The sequence below is a fragment of the Nelumbo nucifera genome, chromosome 1, assembly GCF_055504915.1.
Source record: "Nelumbo nucifera cultivar China Antique chromosome 1, China Antique-T2T, whole genome shotgun sequence".
Taxonomy (NCBI): Eukaryota; Viridiplantae; Streptophyta; class Magnoliopsida; order Proteales; family Nelumbonaceae; genus Nelumbo; species Nelumbo nucifera.
Window position 1 is genome coordinate 127358661 of NC_142649.1, and position 26336 is coordinate 127384996.

At 36.9% G+C, this 26336-nt stretch overlaps 2 protein-coding genes across 2 annotated transcripts; both read left to right on the forward strand.

Annotated features, from left to right (window-relative positions):
• The first annotated feature begins 1240 nt into the window (after nt 1-1240).
• Nucleotides 1241-13323, forward strand: LOC104613106 (protein DJ-1 homolog B-like). Its single transcript, XM_010280802.3, has 8 exons — nt 1241-1447; nt 1547-1747; nt 1852-2001; nt 2094-2276; nt 9930-10010; nt 11950-12150; nt 12344-12484; nt 12583-13323. The coding sequence occupies exons 1-8, from the start codon at nt 1301-1303 to the stop codon at nt 12787-12789; spliced, it is 1311 nt and encodes a 436-aa protein (XP_010279104.1). The 5' UTR covers nt 1241-1300; the 3' UTR covers nt 12790-13323.
• Nucleotides 13324-23320: 9997 nt separating this feature from the next.
• Nucleotides 23321-25981, forward strand: LOC104613105 (transcription factor bHLH30-like). Its single transcript, XM_010280801.3, has 2 exons — nt 23321-24272; nt 25254-25981. The coding sequence occupies exons 1-2, from the start codon at nt 23964-23966 to the stop codon at nt 25728-25730; spliced, it is 786 nt and encodes a 261-aa protein (XP_010279103.1). The 5' UTR covers nt 23321-23963; the 3' UTR covers nt 25731-25981.
• Nucleotides 25982-26336: the final 355 nt, after the last annotated feature.

The following is a 26336-nucleotide window of genomic DNA, read 5'->3' on the forward strand; positions in this document are numbered from 1 at the left end:
CATTTGAATTGGAAGGTCAAACCATCAACCCATAAAAAACGTTGGCCAGAACGATTATGGTTCTAGGTTGATTTTTAAAACCTTGAAACAAAATTGATGTAAATAGAATGGTTGTTAGGGTTAAAATGATATTTTTATTTTTTAATTAAATTTATTCAAATGGACATTAGGGTTAAAATTGTCATTTTCTATTGTCAGCTGATGAAAGATTTATTAAGTAAATTGATTACAACTATAAGGGTATTTTAATAAAATGCAAAATATAAAATAAATTTATGAAATTATAGGGGATGTTTTAGTAAATGACTCGTTAAGAATGGTGCAACTTTGCAAATGGACAAGATCGTGATCCGTCCAAATTCAAATCCAATCCTCTATACATTTTCTTTCAAAATTTCTTTTAATAATTTGTTAATATTTTTTTTTTCAAAAATTAAATCAGATTGAATTGTATTTAAATATCCTTAATGGATTTGAATTTGAATTAACCTTTGTAAGATTTAATTAGAAACACACTAATTCAAATCCAATCTAATCTATTTACATCCGAAAAGCGAGTGTAGGCCATTACATATTGCCGTGCTCTCGTTTGCCTCCCACGGTTGAGTGGTTTGCACTTATTGATTCTTGCGGTTTTGTTGATTATCCATGATTGAATGGGTTGGGTGAGAGCAAATTATGTTAAAAGATGAAGGGCTTTTAATGTGATACATCCAATGTGGTGGGGCATGTCAACCTTGATGACCGGCTTTCATTTGAAAGAGAGTAGAGGATGCACTCGACGTTTCACACGTAAGGCTGTACTTAGTTGCAGTGCAATTTCATTTGCATTCATGCAAAATTATGATAGTGCAAATGATTTGGCTATAAAATTTGATTTATTTTTTATTTAAAATTTTATCTTTTTCAGTTGAATTAAAAATAAAATAAAATAAGACGTGAAGCAAAATAAAATAAAATTAAAAACAAAATTAAACCAAAATTTGTATTTTTTCATTTGCACTCTCATACAAATAAAATTTCACGGCAACCAAATACAAGATAAAGCAAAGATTTGTTGGGATACACGTGTGAGGGGAATACGTGAACCTGTGCGCGTAAGCTGCCCGGGTTTAGTGTATCCTGCATACCTGTTGTTTGTCTATATGGATTTGCTTATATTTATTTCCAAACGTGTACTTGGCCGGGAAAACCAAATAAACCAGAGCCCCATGTCAAAATTCCAAGCTATATCCACCCACACTCCACACCGCCATGGCTCGAGCTTTCTGGGTGCTATCTCGATCAACAGACACGAGTAATGGCTATATGTCATCTAGCCTCTCTCTCCCCTTCTCCCTTTATAAGATTCGCCCCAAAAAGATTATTCCTAAGTTCTCGAGCATTTCCTTCCTCTCTGAAGAACAAGAGTTTCTCTGCTACAACAATGGCGTCTGCTGTGCAGAAGGTAATTAATTCATCAGTTCCATCTACGTCCTATATTTTTCTGTTCTAAGATTCATTTTGTTGATAGAATCTATGGAATACTTATTGCTCCGTCGTCTAGGTCTTGGTTCCGATCGCAAATGGTACCGAGCCAATGGAGGCAGTCATCACGATCGATGTCCTGCGAAGAGCAGGTGCTGATGTCACCGTTGCGTCTGTCGAAAAGCAGCACCAAGTTGATGCCTGTCATGGAGTGAAACTTGTTGCTGATACTCTAATTACTGATTGTGTTGATAGCGTCTTTGACCTCATTTCTCTACCTGTAATGCTCTGGCCTTCTGTTTATCTATATCTTTCTCTCCCTGCTCTTTGTTTAATTGGTTTCGTGGATGAGGGTTTCGTGTTAAGTATCGTTTTATGGTTTAGGGGGGAATGCCAGGCGCGGCCACTCTTCGAGACTGTGCAATTCTAGAAAGCATGGTGAAAAAGCAGGCAGCTGATGGACGGCTTTACGCAGCTATCTGTGCAGCGCCTGCTGTTGCGCTCGCTTCATGGGGTGTGCTCAAGGGGTTGAAGGTAAGAACAAGTTTCAATGGCGTCTTAGTCGTCGTCGTCGTCGTCATAATCATCACAATTGATTGGTAACCAGGACTTTCAACTTTTAACAGGCGACCTGCTACCCTTCGTTCATGGAGAAATTATCATCTGCTGCTACAGCGGTTGAATCTAGAGTCCAGAAGGACGGCCACGCTGTGACAAGTCGTGGCCCTGGTACGGCTATGGAGTTTTCGGTAGCCCTGGTTGAGCATTTGTACGGGAAAGACAAAGCAGATGAAGTTGCTGGACCGATGGTATGATGGCTTTATCTTATTTGACAATTCATTCTTAGATAAAATGATAAAGTAAGGTAGTATTGTTTTATTAATTTTCAACCACAGTTTGGACAATCAATCAACCCAAGTTTGTTATAGTATACTATAGATACTACAAACCTCTTAGCATCAGTTTTTAGTAAATTAGAAACTTGTTTCATGGGTTGCTCTATAAATGTTTACGCTAAACGATGTAGCACTGTTTTTTTTTGGTGGGGATACATCTTGTTTTTTAAAGAACGGGTTAAATTTTGCATGCCTAGCTAAATTGTGAAATAGGTTCAGTTCCTTTGTTCAGCATGGATGCCATTTTTCTGTTCCAATAGGGTTTTCGGAAAAAAGGATATTCGATTTCTGTCCTGGGGAAAGAGTTTGAGAGGACTCAGTGAAGTGGTGTTGTATTTCTTTCTTTGTGCACTGGTGGCAGCCTTATGATGAATTTTCTGTTCATGTGTCAAGGGTTATGTGGTGACAGTGGAGACTTGGGACTATAACAACTTCCCATGGCAAATCCTAAAGCTATGTGTAACGGGAATGTTTTTGCTTGCACTTTGGTGAACCTTATACCTTAGTTTGTGAAATGGCTTATATTTTGGATGTGGGTATGTGATGGTAGAACCAAAGGGCAGCTTCTGCTGGAATAAAGGTTATACTATCTTTTAATCTTGTATTATTAGGTGCCTATCAAAGACATCTCTAGCGTATAGGTTAGAGTTTTAGGTGTGCCATTCAATGAATTTTTTGTTTAACTATGCAGTTTTCCCCTATTTTGTTTCCTTATTTTCTTCTTGATTGTTACTGTTGTACATCATTGTTTTATCATTAACCATCCTTCAAATAATTGTGTCTTTCAGAAATATGATATACCAACCAAACCTTTGTCTTCTTTTGCTATCTAAACTTCTAAAGCTGATACAAACTAGGCTATGCATTTCAAAACTTTTTATGTATCTGACACAGATATAGATATGGTAAACAGGAACATGACTCTCCATTTCCTAAGATTCTGGTCATGGATATGGATGCTGCCATATGGGTATTCCATTTAAGGGTTTATTTTTGCTGATGTGACAATTACTTTTGTTTCAAAACACAAAAATCTTACATATAGGTGAGGACACCCCCTAAAATGCCTATAAAATGTCTTTGTATCTAGTTTTTGAAGCCATCTGTCATTTATCAAAAGTTGCATCTTGACAAAGCTACATAACATATTGATACTTCTTATGGTTTTGTTTTGGATGTATCACTTTTGCTTTTTAAAAGTGTTAATGCTATAGACTGTAGAAGTGTCAACGCATTATCACTGTTGTATTGTGTTGGGAACCAAGGCCCATGCCTCCACTTACTCGCACTTACCTGAGGAAGAACGCACACAAGTAGTTTCAGCACCCAACTGCAACAAGCAACATGTCAGTTGGTCCCTTTGCATGAATTCGTTAGATCTCAGAGTTCGTTGAGATATTTTATAACCAAAACCATTATAAATATGGGTTGGCCGAATGAATGAAACATTGCAAATTGAAACCACTCTTCTCTCTCTCTCTCTCTCTCTCTCTCCCTCTCTTTCTTTCTTTCTCTTTTCTCTTCATTTCTACGTAGGAGGAAGGGTCTCCCTCGAAGAGACTCCTGAGGTGAGGTGCAACTCATCAATTGGTATCAGAGCGTGGTCGGCTAACCTGAACGAGCAAAGATGACCAACACCCGACTGGTGACTCTGGACGAGAGGGTGGACAGGATTGAAGTCGATCTCCACCAGGTGGTCATGGGGCTTAAGGAGATCAAGGAAGCCATGTTAGTAATCGCATCTCAGAAGGAGGAAGCTTCTCCTGCTGCCGGCCGAGAAAGTGACAATGAAGAATCCAGTTGGGGCAGCAGCAGGAGGGGAAATTATGTTCTAGGAAGAATCACCAAACTAGACTTTCCAACGTTGTACGAGGGAGATCCGATTCCTTGGATCTTCAAGGCCGAGAAGTATTTTGAATATCATGATGTACAGGGACTCCAGCGCGTGACCATCACTTCTTTTCATCTGGAAGGGGAGGTGATTTTGTTGTTTCAGTGGTTCTGGCGCTCTCGTCCCCAAATTTCATGGCAAGAATTCACGGAGGCGTTATGCATACGATTTGGTCCTACTGGGCACGACAACTATGATGAAATTCTATCTAGGGTAAAACAGATGGGTGGTCGGAGAAGGCGTTGGTCAGTTGCTTTGTCGGGGGATTGAGAGACGACATCAAGGTAGAGGTGAAGGCTCTTCAGCCCACTTCTTTGTCTGCGGCTGCAAGTCTGGCAAGGTTGCAAGAGGAGCGACTCGACCGACTAAGGAAGGTGACGACTCGACCATCCGAGCCCTTGTTAAAAACTCCATCCTGCCAAGATGGGCTTCTCCTTAGGCCCATGACAGAACCCAACCAAACTGTTGGGGAGCCCAATTGGCCCGCCCAAGGACCCACACTGCCAACTAAGAGCCCAGTCCCCTTCAAATGCCTCTACTGGGCTGAAATGCATGCCCGGCGTGAGAAGGGCTTGTGCTACAATTGTGATGAGAAATTTGGGCCTGGTCACCGATGCAAAACCCAAAGGATGTTCTTGCTGCAATGGGAGGAGACTGGAGGGGAGGAGGAACTAGCTGAGGAGGAAAGGGAACCGGATAGTACTCAATATGACAACCCCGAGATGTCTTTGCAAGCTTTGACAGGGCTGGCATCCCCCAAATCTATGAGGATTGAAGGGAAGCTTAGAGGCCGCTGGGTATCCATACTATTAGATAGTGGAAGCACATTGAATTTTGTCAAACAAGTATTGGCTTGCCAACTAGGCATGACAGTTCTCTTGCTGTTAGAGTGGTGGATGGTAACCACATTGAATGTGAAAGTATTTGTAAAAACAAAAAGCTGGTAATCCAAGAGCACACTTTCATCGTGGACTTGCGTCCATTGTAAAAACGAAAAGATGTAGTGTTGGGTGTACAATGGCTGAGCCAACTGGGTTCGGTCTTTTGTGATTGGGGACATATGACCATGGACTTCTATTGCGGTGGGCTCCACTGCCATCTGCAAGGTCAGGAGATACCCAGCCCACTAGTGGAAGGTCTACACTCCATGATAAAAGGGGGGTTTGGAAAAGAACACCTGCTACTGATGCAGATGGTTCTAGTGCCTATTGGGCCTTTACTTTAGAGACCCAGACCAGCTTCCTCCAAACCGGTTCCAAGACCACTGCATACCCCTAATTCCAAGGGCAGCCCCTACTAATGTGCGGCCCTACAGATACTTGCACTTCTAAAAGACTGAGATTGAGAGGCTCGTGAAGGAGCTCCTGCACAAGGGATGGATACAACCTAGTACAAGCCCATTCTCGTCTCCAGTGCTCCTTGTAAAAAAGAAAGACGGGTCCTGGCGTTTTTATGTAGATTACCAGGCCTTGAACCATATCACAGTCAAGGATAAGTTCCCGATCCCGGTTGTGGATGAGTTGGGGCAAGCCAAGTATTTTTCCAAAATGGACCTCCGATCCGGCTATCACCAGGTCCCGGTCCACCCTGAAGATGTATACAAGACAACCTTCAGAACCCATGATGGACACTATGAGTTCCTAGTGATGCTGTTTGGGCTGTCCAACGCCCCCTTCTACCTTTCAGGCCATCATGAATGATGCCTTTAGGCCCTACCTCTGGCATTTTATTTTGGTCTTCTTTGATGACATTCGGGTATACAACAAGGATTGGGATTCATACCTCCAACACTTGGAACAGACATTGAGCTTGCTGAAACAACATCAACTGTTTGCCAAGCTTTCAAAGTGTGTTTTTAGGCAGACTGAAGCCCATTATTTGGGCCATGTGGTTGCAGCTGGACGGATCATGGCTGACCCAGAAAAAATAAATTGTATACAAGACTGGCCTACGCCCAAAACAGTCAAAGCCCTAAGTGGGTTTTTTGGCCTTACTGGCTACTATTGGAGGTTCATATGCAACTATGGGTCACTAGCAACCCCACTAACTGGGCTTCTCAAAAAAGACTGTTTCATTTGGACAGAGCAGGCCTAGAAAGCTTTTGATTCCCTCAAGCAGGCCATGACCAGCCCACCTGTCCTAACCTTACCAAATTTCGAAGAGACCTTCGTGGTTGAATGTGATGCATAAGGTGTGGGAGTTGGAGCGGTGCTCATGCAAAATGGAAGGCCCATATCTTATTTCAGCAAGGTCCTCTCCACTAGAGCCTAGAACCAGTCAACATATACAAAGGAGCTTATGGCAATAGTGCTGGCAGTCCATAAATGGCGACCATACTTCTTGTGTCGAAGGTTCATAATCCAAACGGATCAGAGAAGCTTGAAGTATATACTGGACCAAAAAACTCCTACCCCAGATCAACAAAAATGGATAATGAAGTTAATGGGCTTTGATTTCTTAATCGAACACAAGCCTGGAGTCACCAACAGAGTTGCGGATGTATTGTCTCGGAAGGCTGAGTTGTCGCTGTTAATACACTCTTAGCCCCATTACCCTCTATTTGAAGCTTTACGAGAGGAGGCTGAGGATGACCCCAACCTTGAAAAGGTGTGGCAAAGCTATTTGCAAGACCCCACCTCTACACCGGGGTACACCATGAAGGGACCGAACTTGTTTTTTAAAGGGAGATTTGTTCTCTCTCCTACTTCAGCGCATTAGAAGACCTTGCTAGAGCTCTATCATGATTCGGTGTTGGGCGGACATTCAGGTGTTTTTTGGACCTATAAGAGGTTATCTTCACATTTTTTTTGGCCCAACATGAAGAAGGTAGTCGAGCAGCACGTAGCACAGTGTACAGTGTGCCAACAACAAAAGTACTCGGCCCAACCCCTTCCTGGGCTCCTGCAACCCCTCCCAATTCCATCACAGATTTGGGAAGTATATCCCTGGACTTCATCATTGGTCTTCCATCCTCTGGGGGCAAGACGGTGATTTTGGTGGTGGTCGACAGGCTCTCTAAGTATGGGCACTTCATTGCCCTATCCCATCCCTACACTATAGCTTCAGTAGCTGAAACCTTCATCAAAGAGGTGACACGACTCCATGGTACCCCCAAATCGATCGTCTCAGATCGGGATCCGGCCTTCCTTAGTCAGTTTTGGAAGGAATATTTCCGTTTACAGGGGGCAATGCTTCATCGATCTACTAGCTATCATCCCCAGTTCGACGGATAGATTGAAGTGCTGAATAGATGCTTGGAAACTTACCAACATTGTTTTGTGGGTTTCAAGCCCAAACATTGGACGAAGTAGCTCCCATGGGCCGAATACTGGTACAGCACTACATTCCAGGCGGTAGCAGGCATGACACCATTCAAAGCCGTGTATGGAAGGGAACCACCACACATCCTTCCATATGAAATGGGTTCAACCGTAGTAGCAGAAGTTGAAGCCCAGTTGCTGGCACGAGATGAGGTACTCAGCCTCCTGAAGGAGAATTTACACAAGGCCCAACAACTCATGAAGAAGCAGTACGACAAAAAAACATCGGGCCGTTGACTTTCAGGTAGGGGACTACGTCTACCTCAAGCTACAGCCCTATCGACAGTCCTCAGTAGCAAAAAGGGCCTGGCATAAGCTCTCTCCTCGCTACTTTGGGCCGTTCAAGATAATTGAGAAGGTAGGCAATGTTGCCTACCGACTGGACCTACCCAAGACAGCTCGTCTCCACCCAGTTTTTCACATCTCCTTGCTTAAGAAGTCCGTGGGGGATCCAACCAAAGTTGGCAGCAGCCTCCCAACATTTACAGAGGAAGGAGACATTACCCTCACACCTGCCAAGATATTGGATTACCGTTGGGTCCATCGCGAGAAGAACATAGTGCAAGAAGCCTTAGTAACTTGGATTGGACTTCCCCTCCATGACTCCATGTGGGAACCGTATTGGCAGCTAAAAAATCAATTCCCAGATTTGGACCTTGAGGACAAGGCCCATCTTGAGGGAGGGGGAACTGTTGAGAACCAAGGCCCAGACCCAACCCAGAAGCCCAGGCCTCCACTTACTCGCACTTACCTGAGGAAGAACGCATGCAAGCAGTTTCAGCACCCAACTGCAACAAGCAACACGTCAGCTGGTCCCTCTGCATGAATTCGTTAGAGCTCAGAGCTGGTCCCTCTGATGGGTTGGCCGAGTGAATGAAACATGCAAATTGAATCCACTCTTCTCTCTCTCTCTCTATCTCTCCCTCTCTTTCTTTCTTTCTCTTTTCTCTTCATTTCCGCGTAGGAGGAAGGGTCTCCCTCGAAGAGATTCCTGAGGTGAGCAGCAACTCATCATATTGGGTACATACCGTGTCTGATATTGGAATGCTAGGCATGTAGAAATATCAAGGGAGCAGTGATTGTATAGCCGGGAACCCTAATTAGATTTATTTGCTAATTATAGTCAAGAATCCCGTTGAGTAATGCCAATCTTATGTTTCTATAATCCTGGCTGGGGGAGAGATGTAGTTTTGTTCTATAGAGTCTTTCTATGTCAAGGCCTTCTGTTTATTTTGTATTTGACTACCATTCACCTTAATCATATAGTAATAGTTTGGGTAGTCCTTGGATATGAAATTTCTGAGGCATTGGGTAAAATAAAATAGTTACTTTCAATAAAGATCAAAGAATATAGGAGTATTGCTTACTTTGAAGTGTCTTGTCCATGGTGCTGCTTACCAAAGAAAATTACATATTACAAATCAAGGGCATGGAATCATGTAAATCTGAAATGGTGATAGATGTAGGCAATGCTTGGTCAGACTGTGCCTGGGGTTTTATTTTCTCTTTCAAAGAAAAAAAAAAAACAAAAGAAAAAAAGAAAGATCTTCTATGCTTTTATGTTTTAAAGACACAGCCCAGTAGAAGCTGAAGCCCAAAAAGACCAAAAAACAGGAAGCTTCAATTGAAGTTTCTTTTTGGCTTTGACCTTTGAGCTTCCATTCTAAAACCTGAAAATCATTCATGATGAGTTTGAGTGAGTATTTTACAGAGTGCAAATCCTTGGGAGATTCTAATATTACCTTTTGAGAGGTGAAAGTTGTATTTCATTGTTTACAGTGGTCACCATTAAATATATTTGTATGTCCAACTGGGGAATCAAGAAATGGGAAAATTTTATAGGGTTAGTATTTGTCATCTATTACAAATACGTACACAAGTGAAGCCAATTCTTGTCTTGGGTTCTGGTTCACTTCAGACTTGATTCAACAGTAAGAGCCAAGGCTTGGCTTGTTGGTGGCCTTATGTGTCAAACTGTCAATGGCATACTTCTTGAGCTGGAGGAAGGATGGATAAAGAGATTATCTTGTAATAGTGGTTATGCTTAAATTATGTCTTTTTGCTTAGACCATGATTTTAGCAGATGCATAATTACAAAAACAGATATGATAATCTTAACACTTGAAGATGATGTTCCTTAATGTCAATTCCAAAATGCATTCAGAATACGATGTTCCGAACCATGTATTTCATTGCTTTATTTATCATTATTTAATACTTATTTAGATACATTTGCCCAGCTTTATGTTTTTTTTTTCTTTTTTTTTTTCTGTCTTTAATCATTGTGCCACATCATTTTCTATGTATTTTTTCTTTTATATTTTGCATGTGTATAATTTTTAATTTTCTGTTTAGGTGATGCGTTCTAATCATGGAGAAGAATATACTCTGAGAGAGGTGAACTTCTTGGAGTGGAAATTCAAAGATACTCCTCAGGTTAGTTGTCTGATTTTGTGCATTTATTCTTGTTTCCTTTTTCGTTTTGTCTTTTCTCATTATTTTCATCTTTGTTGTCCTTGTCTATTGTATATTTGCCTTTCTTGAGGGCATCTTTGTTGTCCTTTGGTTTTAGTCTGAAAACATTCAACATCCATGTATAATTATATGATGCATCATATATTATATTATATGTATACATTATATGATTACATCGTAGACATCATATTTGACCTTACAATTGTTTTATAAATTATTGAAACTAGCAAAGAATTAAATGCAAAATTAGTTTTATGGATAATTGCACTAGAAATATTGATAAAAAAATTGCATTAGAAATAAGAGGTTTTAAAATAAGTAGGACTAAAACAGAATATATGCAATATAAATCTAATAATAATAGGAGTGTAAATCATGGTATGCTTAGGAGTGGAGGCCAAGAGATAACTCAATGTGACCTCTTTCGTTACCTTGGTTCAATAATTCATAACAAAGGAGAGATTGAAGAGGATGTTGCCCATAGAATTAGATCGGGATGGGTAAAATAGAGGGTTGCATCTAGGGTTTTATGTGATAAGAAATGCCACTTCAGCTAAAAGAAAAATTCTATAACATAATTGTAAGCTCAGCTATGCTGTATGGAGCAGAGTGTTGGGCAGTTAAGAAACAACAGGTTCAAAAAATCACTGTAGCAGAAATGCAAATACTTAGATGGATGAGTGGTAAAACTAGAAAAGATAGGATCTTATCAAAAAAAAAAAAAACTAGAAGACAGGATTATAAATAATGTCATACAAAGTAACTTAGGAGTAGCTCCCATAGGTGATAAAATGAAAGAAAGTAGATTTAAAATTCTGTATTGTATGTGCAATACCTTTCTATGGACTAAGTTTGTATTATTTTTTTATTCCCCTGTAAATTTCTCTGAGCAGTGTGGCAGTCTCTTTAGTGAAATATCTCTGTTGCTTTGACAGAGATGATTTAAGTGTGGCAGTCTAATTTTTTTTATTCCCCTTTGACAGCCACCTGTTAGGAAAAGTGGTCTATTACAAGTTGAAGGGGCTAGAAGAGCTAGGGGCAGGTTGAAAGAGACTTGGATGAAAGTAACAAGAAATGATAAGTGTCCATAATTTAATGATGGATATGGCACTGAACAGAATAGAATGGCGAAACAGGATTAATGTAGCGAACCCATATAGTTGGGACAAGGCTTAGATGATGATGTTTTATTTTTGTTCCATTTCTTGTTTTTTGTCCATTATCATATAATCGTGGATATGAGATGTTTTGGACTTGGAAATAGAAGCATATGGCAGTTACTAGCAGAAATGGGGATGAATTTGGATCCTCTATGGCCAACTCTGATTTTTTTGGTACATTAGAAAATCTAACGCAGAGCAGATTTCTGCTGTTACCTCTCCACAATCTATTTATCCGATTGATTATTCTCTTTTTCTTCTCTCCCTGGTATTTCTGCTGTTACGTTTACAGCAAGTTCCTTTAGCCCATGGTTTCCAGTGTGTTATCTTGTTTTTTCTATGGACATATTTAACACTGTAGGGGAAAAAGAATGCCTGACTGCATCATATGTATGTGGGATGTGTCTTACAGTGTAAGCCTATCCAGAGAATCTTTTCTTGTTCTAATTGTGAAAACCCGTTCTTGTCTATAGTAATATCAGTATCAGGAAACAGGAACAGTGCATTTCTCATGTAAACAATTGAATAAATATGTTATTAAGTTCTGTCCATGAAAATTTAGATACTTCTATACTATTCCTGAGAATAGCTGTCTATGATCTTTGGAGCCTGGAGGCAGTTGGATAGGCTATAGACAACGATTGTCTGCAGTGTTGTGCAAACTTCTGTGTGGTGTTTTTTCCCCTCTCCTCCCACATTATATCATTGATTTGATGAGTAGTTGAATTGCCTTTCTGCAGATTCTTGTTCCAATTGCTAATGGCACAGAGGAGATGGAAGCTGTCATGATCATTGATATTTTACGGAGAGCAAAAGCAAATGTTGTGGTTGCCTCTGTCGAAGATAAATTAGAAATTGTGGCCTCACGAAAAGTGAAACTCGTAGCAGATATGCTCCTTGATGAGGCTGTTAAGCTGTCATATGATCTTATTGTTTTACCGGTAGGTTGGGTTTTTGCCATAAAGGCCTGAACAGAATTTTATTACGTATCAGACTGTCTAGAGTTGGCGCCTCACCCTCATGGAGGCCAGAGCCGCATTGCCATACCCCCCGCCCCACAGTAAAAGGCTACCAGACCCATCTTGAAGTATCAAGTATGCGCATGATTTATTCTAATATTCTGAGTGTTTGCAGGGTGGACTTCCTGGTGCACAAGCATTCTCGAACTCAGAGAAGCTTGTAAATTTGCTAAAGACACAGAAGGAAGCAAATAGACCTTATGGAGCTATTTGTGCATCCCCAGCTATCGTCTTCGAGCCACATGGCTTACTGAAGGTATGGTTACCATGTTTTCACCAAGCTGTCTTCTGTGTGGCTTCCTGTTTATGTGAACATTTTCTAGTTGTGACTTGTTGCTCTTCTTAATAAAAAAGGGTAAGAAGGCCACAGCATACCCAGCAATGTGCAACAAGCTTTCTGATCCAAGCGAGGCTGAGAACAGGGTAGTGGTCGATGGCAACCTCATTACCAGCAGAGGCCCAGGGACTTCCATAGAGTTCTCACTGGCAATTGTGGAAAAGCTATTTGGACGCCAGAAAGCATTGGAGATTGCCAGGACTATGGTTTTCACCAAACCATAGAGCTCCTTTTTGGTGGTCTAGATTATATATATAGAACGGGAATAGCTTTAGTGCTGAGTGCATATTCTAGTACGAAAGTTGGTATTGTATAGGACTTCAAGATACCCTGACTTGCATAGTTTGACACAGAGCAAATGGACAGTTCCCATGGATAAGATGTCTGGCTCATCCGGCGCTCTGGTGTGGCAATAAGTTCCTGTGCTTGCTTGCAGCATTAGTTGCAATTCTAGTCAAAGAAAGGACTACCTTTGTGACGACTATTAGTATTAGTATGACTTTATTGTTAATGATGGAAATGAAAATTTTATATGAATGTCAGAGTGTTCCTTCTTTAATTTCACTTCACAAATCCAGTGCTTTGTAGCTGTAGGGGTGCTCCATCAAAAACCGAACAAATTGAACCGAACCAAGGGGGTCGTCATCCCTCTGTTGAGCTTTGAATATATAAAGTCCACAGGATCAGTGTTTATATGTAAGTTGTCAATAAAATTGAAAGATTGCTGTTTAATGCAATATATGCTATCTTATATTCTCTTTTCTTTTGTTTTATGGGGGAGTTAATTTCAGTAGTCTAATTTGGCAATTCCATCGTGTTTTGTACATTAAATATTTTCATCCAAATTCTTTTTTTATCACTTCCCCCATTTTCTTTATAAGCATCCAATTTCATCAGTTTGTGATGCTCCAAATAAATGATGGGTTCATCAATCTTTAATTTTCGTATTAAATGACTTTTCTTCTATATAGCATTTATATATTTCATTTTTAGTTTATTTTTTTTTCCCAAAAGCAACTTCCTGGGTTTAAATTGCTTAATGCAGGTAGTGATCTTATTAAATGCCTATTGATCGAATAGCAAATCAAGAGCATTTGAGGTTTGAAGTGATTTTTCTCTCGAAAATCAAGATTTTTTGTCAAATTCAATGCATGTTTTCTCATGTTGGTGTTTGAGTTTTTCTTTTTCTTCATTGAACAAATTTAAGCTGTTAGGTTGAAGGGTTCCTTGAGATGGTGTTAGGACCTGTTTGCTTAAGTGGTCTAATGCTTGATTTTCATCGCCTATATTATAGTTAATTAAAATTTAATAGAAAGTATGGCTGGTCTTGTGCTTAGTGCTTGTCCACATTTCATTTCAAGCCCAATGGGCTTTTGTGTAAGAGGGCATGTTAGGTAATAAAAAACTTATTCAGGGACCTCACCCAACAATTTAATATTTTAGGTTCAATGGTTCCTTGAGACAATGTAAATCGGCTCCTCTTTAAACAAAGATTTTATTATAAAAAAAAAACAAGGAATTTACTAGAGTTCAACTCATTATCATCACAAGATGCCAACTGGCTGGTTGGTAAGGCCTCTTGCTAGTTGTAGCAAAGACTTGACATCGAATCCTGTTGACACCTAGGTTGGGGGTTTATGGGTTTGGGGATGGCCCCGTTGTAGCCACTTGGAGCCAAAAAGAAAAGAAAAAAAGCTCACTGTTATCAAAACCTTAACCCACCTATATGAGATCGGCATTCATGATCAGTACATGCTGCCACATGATACAATCCTCTTCCTTTATTCACACAAACTCCCACTGGAACAGTAGTTTCTTGTATTAAATTCAAAAACACAGGATAATCTTCTTTTTGGTTGGGTTACTATTGTGCTGGTCAAAAAATGCTATGAACGTCTTTAGAAACCAAAATCCTAATAAATAAAACGTGTTTCATATAAAATAAAACCAAGACGAAAAATAAGATTCAGATTCCTTTCTTTCGATCATCCCTAGGACCCTGTGGATTATGTGGACCCAGAAGGCCAGAAGCAAGGTTCAATGAACACTCACTATCAAATAATTATGACTGAAGATTGTGATTTGTGAGTGACCTTCAATGGAACTAATTTCTTGTTCTTCTGTTCTTTTCCACTATGAGCTATAATAATGCACCAAAGCCCATTAACAATAATGGACCACCATTTGGATGGCCCATAAGCGGGACCGTTAGCATGATATAGGGTGGGCGGAAAGAAAAATCCTAGGCCTGCCATGACCATGACTACCAACTTTTTAGGTCGGTCCCCTGCATTTAAGCCCACTAAAATATTTTTCACCTATAGGACGTAAGTTGTGAATGTCAGCTATTAAGATTATGGATCTTAGCCTTATCATATAAATCTCTTTCAAAAACATTTCCCCATAAGGCTGCGTTTTGGAAATAATGTAAATATGTAGAGTGCAAAAGGGTCCATATAAATTGTAAAATTGGGTTAGTTTTGCACTGACAAATTTACCTTCTTATCTTTTAGCTTTAATGGATGCAAACACAAATTCCAATAAAGCATGTGCCTTTTTCTTTTATCAAAAGTCCACTTGAATGTAAATTTACTTCTTTTTAATTAATGTACATTTACATCTTATTATCAATGTAAATATGCATCGGTCTGTCATTTGTCAATGCAAAAATGTAATGTTGCTAAACACAGGTAAAAGTGAACCAGAGTGTAAATTTACCCTGAACCAGAATTTACACTCTATTTGCATCGTTTCCAAGCGCAGCCTAAATTACAGCTGATAAGAAATATCTTATAATATCAAATATTTTGGGTTGGAAATATTAAAATATTTCTTGTTGCTTATGTTCTAATTATTATTGTGATAAAATAAAAATTAATTAAAACAATTAGGGGTGATTTGAGCTCGGCTCAGCAAAAAAACATGAGTCTCCAGTTTGGGCTCAAGCTCAACTCAAAAGCTCATAAGTTTGAGTTCAGTTCATCTCATGTTTGATAGTGGATCAAGTTTCAAATAAGAAAAGAAAATTATACATATAAAAAATACAAAAATATTATATATAAAAGTTCACAAGTTCAAGTTTAACGAACCAAGCTGTATTGGACTCGAACCCAACCCAATTAGCAAGTGGGTTTATATATTGGGCTCAAATAGCTAATGTAGAGCTCAGTTCATATCCATCACCAAAATCAACTAATGGAATGACGTTCTGAAATGATGCATTTTATGTATGATTTTACTTTATAAAAAAATAAAAGAAAACTAGTATAGATTTTTGTCATTTTAAATCACAATTCTCATGACTAATCGTTTAATTTTGTGAATTTTAAATGGACAGAGAATATTCTATATATTCTATACTTGTGATGTTTCTTAGAGTTTATATATATAAAAAAGATGAAAATCAGACCTTAACATTATAAATTTATAAATTTACAGAAACAGGGTGGTACATCATTAGAGCGCCCGCTGTTTTGTGGCTCTGAAGTCTAAACCATAGTTATACTCCATACATTTAGAGCTGACTTTTGCGGTAAGGTTCTTTTCAACAAAACGAAAGAAAAAAAATGTATTGAGTGTCTATGTGTGTATAGGCAAGCCTAGTTGAACTAATTTGGCTTACAAGGAGAGATAATGTGGATAACCCAGATCATATAAAATAGAGGAATCTATGCATTGGTTATGTATTAACTTCCTTGGTTCATATTGGTCTTAGATGCAGGCATTTTCCTTCAGTGGCAGAGGTTTTGTTAAGGTTCCGTTTGTTTGCGATATAAACACTAAACTGGGGTATTTATGTATTTTGATTTGAGTTTGTGAGCGTTTGTTTGATGCATAAAAAAGTAATGATTATCAGATTAAAAATATATTTTCTGACACTTTTGTACTCTGAAAAGAAAACATTACTGTACCTATTTTTTGGATACAATTTTGTGCTCTCTTGATAATTAACTTTTTGACCAAAGTTAAGGCATTAAAGCATATGATATTTGGAGCATTTAATGATGGGCCCAAACTTTTGCACCAATTTCAAACAAACAAGATGAATGCAAAAACAATTTAAAATGTGAACTGTATTTGCATTCATGAACTAAAAAATGGGTAAATATGTAATGTACATATTTGTGTTTGCATTGCAATCAAACGCAGCCTAAATAACATTTACTGACAGGTTTTATATCAAACTCTAAGGGGTATATTTTAGGGATGTCTAATGTAAATCAGGTACCCGATTTGAAAACACTTATATTGCATCTAACCCGTTTTTGGGTCAGGCCCATTCAAATTTTAACAATACATTAACCAGAGCTCACCCAAATTGCACCCCTCTTGATCAGGTAGGCACAACGTTGTAAGCATGTTCAATGAGCACTTAGGTTGTGTTTGGAAATGATGCAAATAAGTGTGAATGCAAATATGTAGAGTGCAAAAGGTTCACATAAATTGCAAAATTGGGTTAGTTTTCTACTGACAAATTTACCTTCTTACCAAACAGACTTTTAGTTGTAATGGATACAAACATGAATTCCAATAAAACATACGCTTTTTTTTTTTTTATCAAAAGCCCACTTGAATACAAATTTACTTCTTTTTTATTGATGTACTTTTACATCTTATTATCAATGTAAATATGCATTGATTTATCATTTGTCAATGCATAAATGTAATGTTGCAGAATACTGGCAAAGATGAACCAAAGTACAAATTTACCCTGAACCGGAATTTACACTCTATTTGCATCGTTTCCAAATGCAGCCTTAGAGAATTTTTTGACACTTATCCCTTAACATTTAAGTTGTCAGAATACTTATTAAGTACTCATTTAACGTACTTATACCTATTAGATCGGTTTGCTCTGAGACATATTGCAATGGGTTTTAACTGAAAATCGCCAAAGCTGGCAAGATGCAAATGGAAAAGTATTTTTCAGCTTCATAACCATATTGCCACGTGGAAGATTCATGGGTCATTTAGACTTCATACTCGGATTGAGTATTTTTCAAAATATGAAGGGTCTTGCTCAAGGGCGCTGGCCCAATGCAATATAATTTTTCAAATTAGGTACATGACTTACACTCCTAGCCACAACCTTTCTCAAGGGATAAGGAATGGAGAATATTTCTTTATTTTATTATCTTTTTTTTTTTAAAAAAAAGAATGGGGACAAAAGCTCAAATACATTTTTGAGATTCCAACAAATTGCTAACCTCACTCTATTAAATTAATACGAGAAATTCCTCATCATCTGAAGTTCTGAACATTAGTTCATCTATAACTGGTGCATACAAATTAATCTTTGTGTTTTGACAAAAAGAGTTGTGATGTAAGAAGAGACGTGGGCAACTCTTGATGATCACTTGTCATTAATAATTGTTGAAATCTTATCTTAATCAACTGCATCTAGACAAAACGCCAATATAAAATCCCAGCTTTTCTTCAGGGATAGTGCCCTTGTGGAATGGGGACCATTTCAATGGTAGATGATGACAAAGATAAGCCCTCCAATGTATTTAGATAAGTGGGTATTTGGAACATACAATTTCTTTTCTCAAATTTCTATTGTGTTATCATAAAATGGTTGAGAATCTTATTGTCACTGATTGGTCTTTTAAGGTAATGTAAATGGCCGGCTCATCAATCCAATCATATCCTCTTCCTGACTTTTCTTTTTTTTTTTTCTCATATCAATTTAGGAATAAAAATAGGGGTACTTTTGTCTTCTTACATGTCATCCTTATATATAAAATAGATAGATAGATAGATGAGCTAAAAAAATGTTGAGCATACAAATTTGTTTTCTTGTATGCCTCGCAAATGCACCATATACCACAGATCTGGGTCCTGAAATGACTTGGGGATCCCTTGAAATGACACAATGTTCCAAATATGTGGTCAAGGTGTAAAGTTTTGATACGATATATTCTATATGGGGTGTATCGTATCGTATCTTTGAAAAACAATAAGGGATATGCATAGAAATCGGGTGTCTCTTTTTTTTCATGTGTATCGGATTCGTATTGAGGGTATACCGGTAGCGTATCAACAAAAAAGATACGACCAAAAACTGAAAAAAAAATAAAGGGGGAAAAGCAAGCTTATTTTCCCTGAAATAAGCCTTCTCCCCCCCTCCCCCAAATGACTTTAAAACTCCAAACCTCATTTCTAGAGTGCTAAATTTGCAAAATTTTGCAAAAAATTGCAAGAAACAAGTGTGAATCGTTAATTTTGTTTGATGATTTTTTGAATTTTGAAAATATATGGCAAGAATAGGTAAGCTTTTTCAAATTTTTATAATATCTTGTGATTTCTTTTTTTCTTGAATGTTTAAATTTATGTTGATCTACATTTCTTACATTCAAAATCACAATTTTTTGTGTTATCGGTAGATTTACGGAAATTTCATGAAGATATTTAGGCAAAATATAAATTAACAAAAAATTTGAAAATATAATTTTTTCTCAGCCTATAAAGACTAGGTATGTTTTAGATCTATGGATTTATCTATCATATCCATAGAGGAACTGAAATCTTGTCTTTAATAATTTTTTTTTTGATTTTTTATATTTTTAGAATTAAAAAAATAAATAATAAATAATTATAATTTATCATTTGGTCACAACAATTGAATATATTATAATCCTATGGATGATCTATCATATCCACAAACCAATTGAAATTTATTCTTTAATAATTATTTTTTATTTTTAGAATTAATAAATAAATAAGTAATTATATTTTATCATTTGATCACAATGATTGAATATATTATAATTTATGGATATGATCTATCATATCCACAAAGCAATTGAAATTTCTTCTTTAATAACTATTTTTTGAATATATTATATAATGTTTATTTATTTTTGATAATTTTTGGAAATAATAATATTTAAATAATAACTAATTATTAATAATATTTTCACTTAGAAATTGTGCAAATGCATGTTTTATGGTTGGATAGGAGAATTGAGTTTTTCCCATGCCATTAAACATTAAAACTTAAGAGTTTTAATTTATAAATTATAGTTAAACATGTGATTTTTAATGAAATTATAATTAACTACAATATATTTCTTCATAAAACCACTAAAATATATTAATTTAATGTATATGCACCTCATTGAGGTCTTATATTTAGTGTTATTGATGTAATTTTATGATTTATTAAAGTATTTATAGTGTTTCCAAGCGTATCTTAGTTTTTTCCGATACGCATGCGTATCCTAGATGTATCCCGATACATCTCTTAAAATTGCCTTTTTGATACACTTGATATTTCGGATACTTTGAACCTTGTGTGCGGTGTATGAGGTATTTGTACAAAGAAAAAACAAAACCTTATGCTTAACATTATCAATAAACTAATACCTCACAAAATCAATATCATTAATGAAAGGGATTTTTGTAGATATTAATTCTATCTACTTTTCCAGTTAAGGAATGATGTGTCATTTCTTCTAAAATCTTTTTTCTCTTCTTTATCTTCTCTACGAGAAGATAAGTTTATTTATTTCCATGTGAAGTGAAGTTATCTTAGAAAACCTCATGTTTTAGGATAGTTAAGGGTACATTAGTATATTCATATAAAAATGGAAGAAAGTAGACTTAGATTATTGGGTTGTGTATAGAAAACTACCTACAACACCAATAATAATAAAAAAAAAAAGTATTGGTTACAAGTTGAAGGGGTTAGTACTAGGGGTAGATGGAAAATAACCTAAGTCGACGTAGTAAGAAATGATTTAAACCTAAATAATTTAGTAGTAAATATGACATTAAATAGAACGGAATGATGAAGCAAGGTTCATATATAGCTAGGATGAGGCTTAGAGGATAATGATGTAGAAAGAATCATCTCTATCTCTAAGAAGAAAAAAAAAAAAAAAAAAAAACTCTTTCTGAAGAAGAAATATGAAGTTTTGAAATCATGAGACTGCTGCCATACTTAAAAAATATAAAGGCCCCTACATTGGATGGTTAAAATCATCTGAACAAGCTTTTTTGTTGTAAGCAATCTCCTACATGGTCTCCACTAATTATATATTTGGATTGAAAGGAATATTAAAAAAAAAATAGTAATGGGATAACCAAGCAGCTAAGCTAAGAATTGTAAACAATTTCCATCACATATGAACCAAAGGAAGGAAAAAGGAAAAAGAAAACAAGAAGAATAAGTGGGACAAAAGAAGAAAACTTTATATGTGATAAATGGGGAATCCCTAGATAAAAGAAATGCCCCCAGAAAAAGTACTACCAGCACTGGCCTAATATCATTGAATTCTTTTGAACAAAATAGCTTAATAACAAGTTATATGATGAAACAGGTTTCACGTAGCTGATCTCATGTTGTCTGGATAAGAGTAATGATAATGAGATTATTATTATTATTTTTTTTTTTTATTTTGCCTCAGGACGTTCTTATTATGTTCACGGACTTGAATCTTTTGTTTTTTTGCAATATTTTCTTGAAGCCTTAGTTCTTTGGAATTGGAATTTGGGGGATGACATGTTGTCATTTGCTAATATCCAAATGGGTATCAGTGCTAAGTGTGTTCCAAGGTAAATGAAATTTCCCTTGAATCTCTTCGAAGTAGATCGCCCGAATAAAATATATATATATAAATGCATTTACCAAAGTAAGTATTAATTAAGAAATATAAACACTTAAATAGCTTATCCGAAAATGAACATCATTTTAAGCATATCCTCTTTGAGTCATCTTCCATTTCATAAGAACAAAAAAAAAAAAAAAAAAATCAATTAAGAACTGATAAAAAACAAATGGCTGATAAGTAGGGGTGGATTCGAGCCGAGCCGAGCCGAGCTGAATAGTATGAAGCTCGAGCTCGGCTCGCCAAGGTTGTATAAGGTTCGAGCTTGAGCTCAAGTAAAAAACTCATAAGCTTGAGCTCGGCTCTATCCGAACTTGATTTGAGGAAAAATATTTTATAAAAATAAAAAATTATATATAAAAATACTTTTTATTTGATATTTAAAAAATTAAGAATTATAATATTTTTATTATATATTATTTTCTATAATTTTATTATATATATATATATATATATATTTGACCTCGGCGCGAACCTCACGAGCCGAGCTCTATTAAGCTCGAGCTCAACTCATTTATTAATCAAGCCTGTAAATTGGCCTTGAGCTCGAGCTTGGCTGAAACTGAACTGAGCCGAATTTTTTACGAGCTCGAATTCAAGCAAACTCATGAAAAGCTTGAGTTGTTGCCACCCCTACTGAATAAAAAATTTACAGTTGGAAGTGCCTATTTGATCTGATTATTCATTATTTTATTTTGTTTCAAGATTTGTTCATTAAATGAACGGTCCATATGGGTTGCATGTGTATGATTGGAGAAAGAAGCATCGAAGTGACGAGCTTTTTTTTCTTTTTTCTTCTTTTCTTTTTGGTAAGTGGAGTGATAAACCCTTTAATATAACTGCAAACCTAGGTGAGAACCGTTTTCTTGAAAACTAAGAAGTTTTTATGATATTTTTATTTTCTTGTTGAGAATTATTTATTTTCACTTTACCTAATTAGGTAGTATATTCACTTATTGAAAAGGATTAATAATTAATGTTTTCGAACCGCCGTTGATTTGGATGGTCCGACTGTTCAACCCAGGAATCATTCAGACACCGGTTTGGTTTTATCCCAAAAACTGTTGAATTGGTCAATAATATGTTGACTTAGGCAATTAAATTGTTGACCTATTCAATGATTTTTGGATGTTTTTTATTTTAATTATTTTTTTTTAATTTTCTATTTTTTTCATTGAAACAGTATTTGGATTAAATGATTGAGCCATTAACCCCAAAACAGATGGACAGAACAATTCCAATTTTGAGTTGGTTTTTAAAAGGGTTTCTAGCATGTAAGGGCAACTTTTGGGGTTTAATATCAGTAAAAATAATATATTTAAAAATTTTCAAAAATAGGTTAATTTTTTAAAAATAATATCAATAAAGGGCAAAAACACTGTTCATCTTTTTCTTGCCACTTGTTCACTAGAGCCGCCGTTCGCCACCGCTCGCCACCACCTGCCACCGTCGCTTTCGCCTCTGGCAACGGTGGCGCTGGTGGTTTCTTTGTCCAATGCCACCACCTCCGCCTCCGCCTCCGGCAACGTTACCGAAGATAGGTGGAGACAGAGGTGGCGACGGTTGCGGGTAGAGGAATGACCACCAGCGCCACTGTCGCCACCTCTACCTCTGGCAATGTTGCTGGAGGTGGGCGGAGGTGGCAGCGGACGGCGGTCGCGGGTGGTGGCAAGTGGTGGCTCTGGTGAACAAATGGGAAGAAGAAGAAGATGAACAATGTTTTTGCCCTTTATTCATATTATTTTTAAAAATTTAACCTGTTTTTTAAATTTATTTAAATATATTACTTTCTTAATTTTATTATTATTATTATTATTTTTTGAGATAATAGGAGTATAGGGTATATGAGCTGAATTTACCTCCATTTCCTCCCATACTATAAATAAAATATGGGTAATTACCAAAAGAATATAATAAACTATGAGTGGAATTATCATTTAATACAAATAATTTATTCTAATAAAAAAGAATCTATTACGATGTCCAAGAACATAAAATAGTATACCCAAAATAAATATATTAAAATTAGAAAATAGAAAATTGTAATAAGTGGACCCAATTTGGGTCATTAGGTTCCTTAGAATATTAATAAACCATTGTAATTATCAAACTATAAAATACTAATTATAAGAATTCCTACCCTTGTCCTACAAGCTACACCTTCTCTCTCTCTCTCTCTCGTCAAGGGTTTTATAAGTGTGTGTTGTATAAGGAAGGATATTCTGTCTCCAGAGTTAAGCTTCAACTCTCAAGTCTCAACGATCTATTACTGTGATTCTGCACTTTCCTCCTTGTTGTTCTCTTTCTCAGACCTGCTGAAAAAACCTCTGCAAGTTTTCATACCTGGCCACTTCTGTAGGTTTTGGGCTTTGAACATTTTATCGGTTTTGTTTGACCAGGGAGTATAACAGAAGACTTCATTGGTTCTGCAACCGGTTGGGTTCAGAGATTGAAATCTTCTGCAAGTGGGGTTTTTAATATTGTAGTTTATACTCGAAAACCAAGATAGAAATGTTTGAGTTCAAGACGGTAAAGAAGAAAATGTGGATGTTCTCTATTTGACTGCTGCAGAGTAGATTGCTCTCTTTTATTTTTATTTTTTTTGCGTAATGGAAGGTATGAAAAGAAGCAGAACAAAGGGACTGCGTGGAGGATTAGAAGATAAACTGCGTCGACGAAGGTTGTTCTTTTGGAACGCTCCGACGAATCGCCCGCCTGGTTTTGGAACATCATTTCAGCTTATTCAGTTCTGGTTCTTGGATTCATAGAGTGGAGCTAATTAGAAAATGGGTTCGTTTTCTTGGAATTCAAATGCTGTTTATAAGACTGAATTTCCGAAATTATTTGATGGGTTCTCGCCAAATGCTGGGTTTCGGATGATGGGTCGAAGTGGGTCAGCTTCGTCCTCATCATTGGTTCTGGATAGTGAGAGGGGAGAACTCGTGAAGGCTCCGGAAAAATTGGGGCAGAAGGCCATATCGGAAGAAAAAGCCATTGCTGCTTTGAAGAGCCACAGTGAGGCCGAGAGAAGGCGGAGGGAGAGGATCAATGCTCATCTCTCTACGCTCCGGAAGCTTGTACCCTGCACAGGCAAGGTATATGTTCTTGCGTTCTTTCTGTTTCTTCTATACTGACATGGAATTGTTCTTATCAAAAGCCAAAATCATCTCGAGTTATGAATCTGGGTAAATAGACCTATGCTTGTATTAGATGGCTTAAAGTTAACTTAGAATGTCGATTAATCTGGCGTCGGTTAAATCCATTATATACCAAGATGTCTCTATGAAAAAAAAATAAATTGGAGAGAAAATATTTCGTTCCTTTTCTTTTGTTGGTTTCTTAGTTTGTGCTTAATTCATTCTATGACAAGTAAGACATGAAATTATTTAGAAAGGTTGTTCCTATAACATGTCATTTATGGTATAGTTTTTGGAATCTGAGAAAGTCTTCCCAGTGGACTCAATTTTAACCAAATTTGGTACTGTTTAAAATGGATTTATTTGTGACCTGTATTCTTGATAAGAAAATAAGATACAAAGTTAGAAGATTGTTTATAGTTAATGACCAAAAAGTTGTGAGGGAAATGGTTCATATAATGAAGTTTCAAAACTAAGGATTGGAAATGGTCAAGAGAAATGAAGATTGACCACCTGATTAGTTTACTTGCCTTTGAAATTAGAATATAAATGGAAGAAATTGCTAGAAGGATCATTACCACTCTTTCTTCATTATCTATCATAACTTACTGATCAGAAGGGAAAAGGAATTTTTCATATATATATATATATATATACTTACTTATCAAGAGCAATACTGGTTAGAGTTGATATTCTGAATTAATCTATAGTTCTTTGAGAAATGAATGAAGAAAACAGTCTTACAGATTTTTCCCCTTCTCAGCAAGTAGTATTAGAGATTAACCATCTCCGATTTTTTTAAAGCTGTACTTAAGTTGTGAAGAAATTTTGTTACGGATTTGGTTGCATGTCATTGTCAGTGTAACTGATGAGTTTGATCCTTTTTTTCCCCATGAATGCGTGGAAATGGCCTTTTGAATTGTCAACTTCTGTTGGCAGATGGACAAAGCTTCATTGCTTGCTGAAGTGATCAGTCATGTGAAGGAGCTGAAAAAGAATGCTACAGAAGCTAGCAAGGGCTCTGTCATTCCGATGGATGTTGATGAGGTAAGAGTTGAACCTCATGGGGATGGTTGTGATGGTAGGTCTTTTTTAATCACTGCATCTTTATGTTGTGATTATCGGCCTGAGCTACTGGCTGATATAAGACAAGTACTCGATACTTTCCATCTGAAAACAATAAGAGCTGAGATCTCAACCTTGGGAAGCAGAGTTAAAAACGTCTTTGTAATGACTAGCCATGAAGAAGGGATTACTGACAATGCCACTGAGGTATGCCACCTTGTGAGTTCCATTGAGCAGGCGCTGAAGTCTGTCATTCAAAAGAATACCTCACCAGAATTTTCACCAGGAATAATACTACCGAACAAACGGAGAAGGGTTTCACCTTTTGAATCTTTGAGCTCATCTTCATGAGTGCAGAACTCCTTGTGGGAATGGTGACAATATGCATATTCAATATGGTATGTTTCATGTTTGATGTGTGTTGGAATGCATGGATGTGGAAAAGAGGCCTTTATACTCTGTATTCTCTGCTATTTAAACCCAGGGAGTTTAAGCAAAGACTAGAGGGCCTCTGTATATAACTAAATAAAGTTATAAATATATGCTTGTTTTTATGTGTTTATTCAGTCTTAATAGAGATGTACTGCTATGAATTGTGAAAAGAAGGAAAGAAGAACTATGTTTTCTATTTTTTTTACCGAAGAACCATGTTTTCTTAAGAACTAGTGACATGAACCTGGACGACCCAAATGGGTTTAACGAGTGGTGGGATTGGAATAAGAAGGTGAAGCACGTAACCATTTTACTCTTTTGATTTGTCAAACGAAAAAGTGATGGAGCTGCTGATGACAAAAGAGAACTTGGTATGATGTCACCTCAATATGATCAAAAGAGTATCTTTGGTCACGTTGAAAAGGGGTTCCATCTTACATCCATGCACCAAATAGCACAATACATCTATTCAATCTTTTGGCTGCTTAATATCGCACAGAGGCTATTGCAAAGCAAAAGGTGATG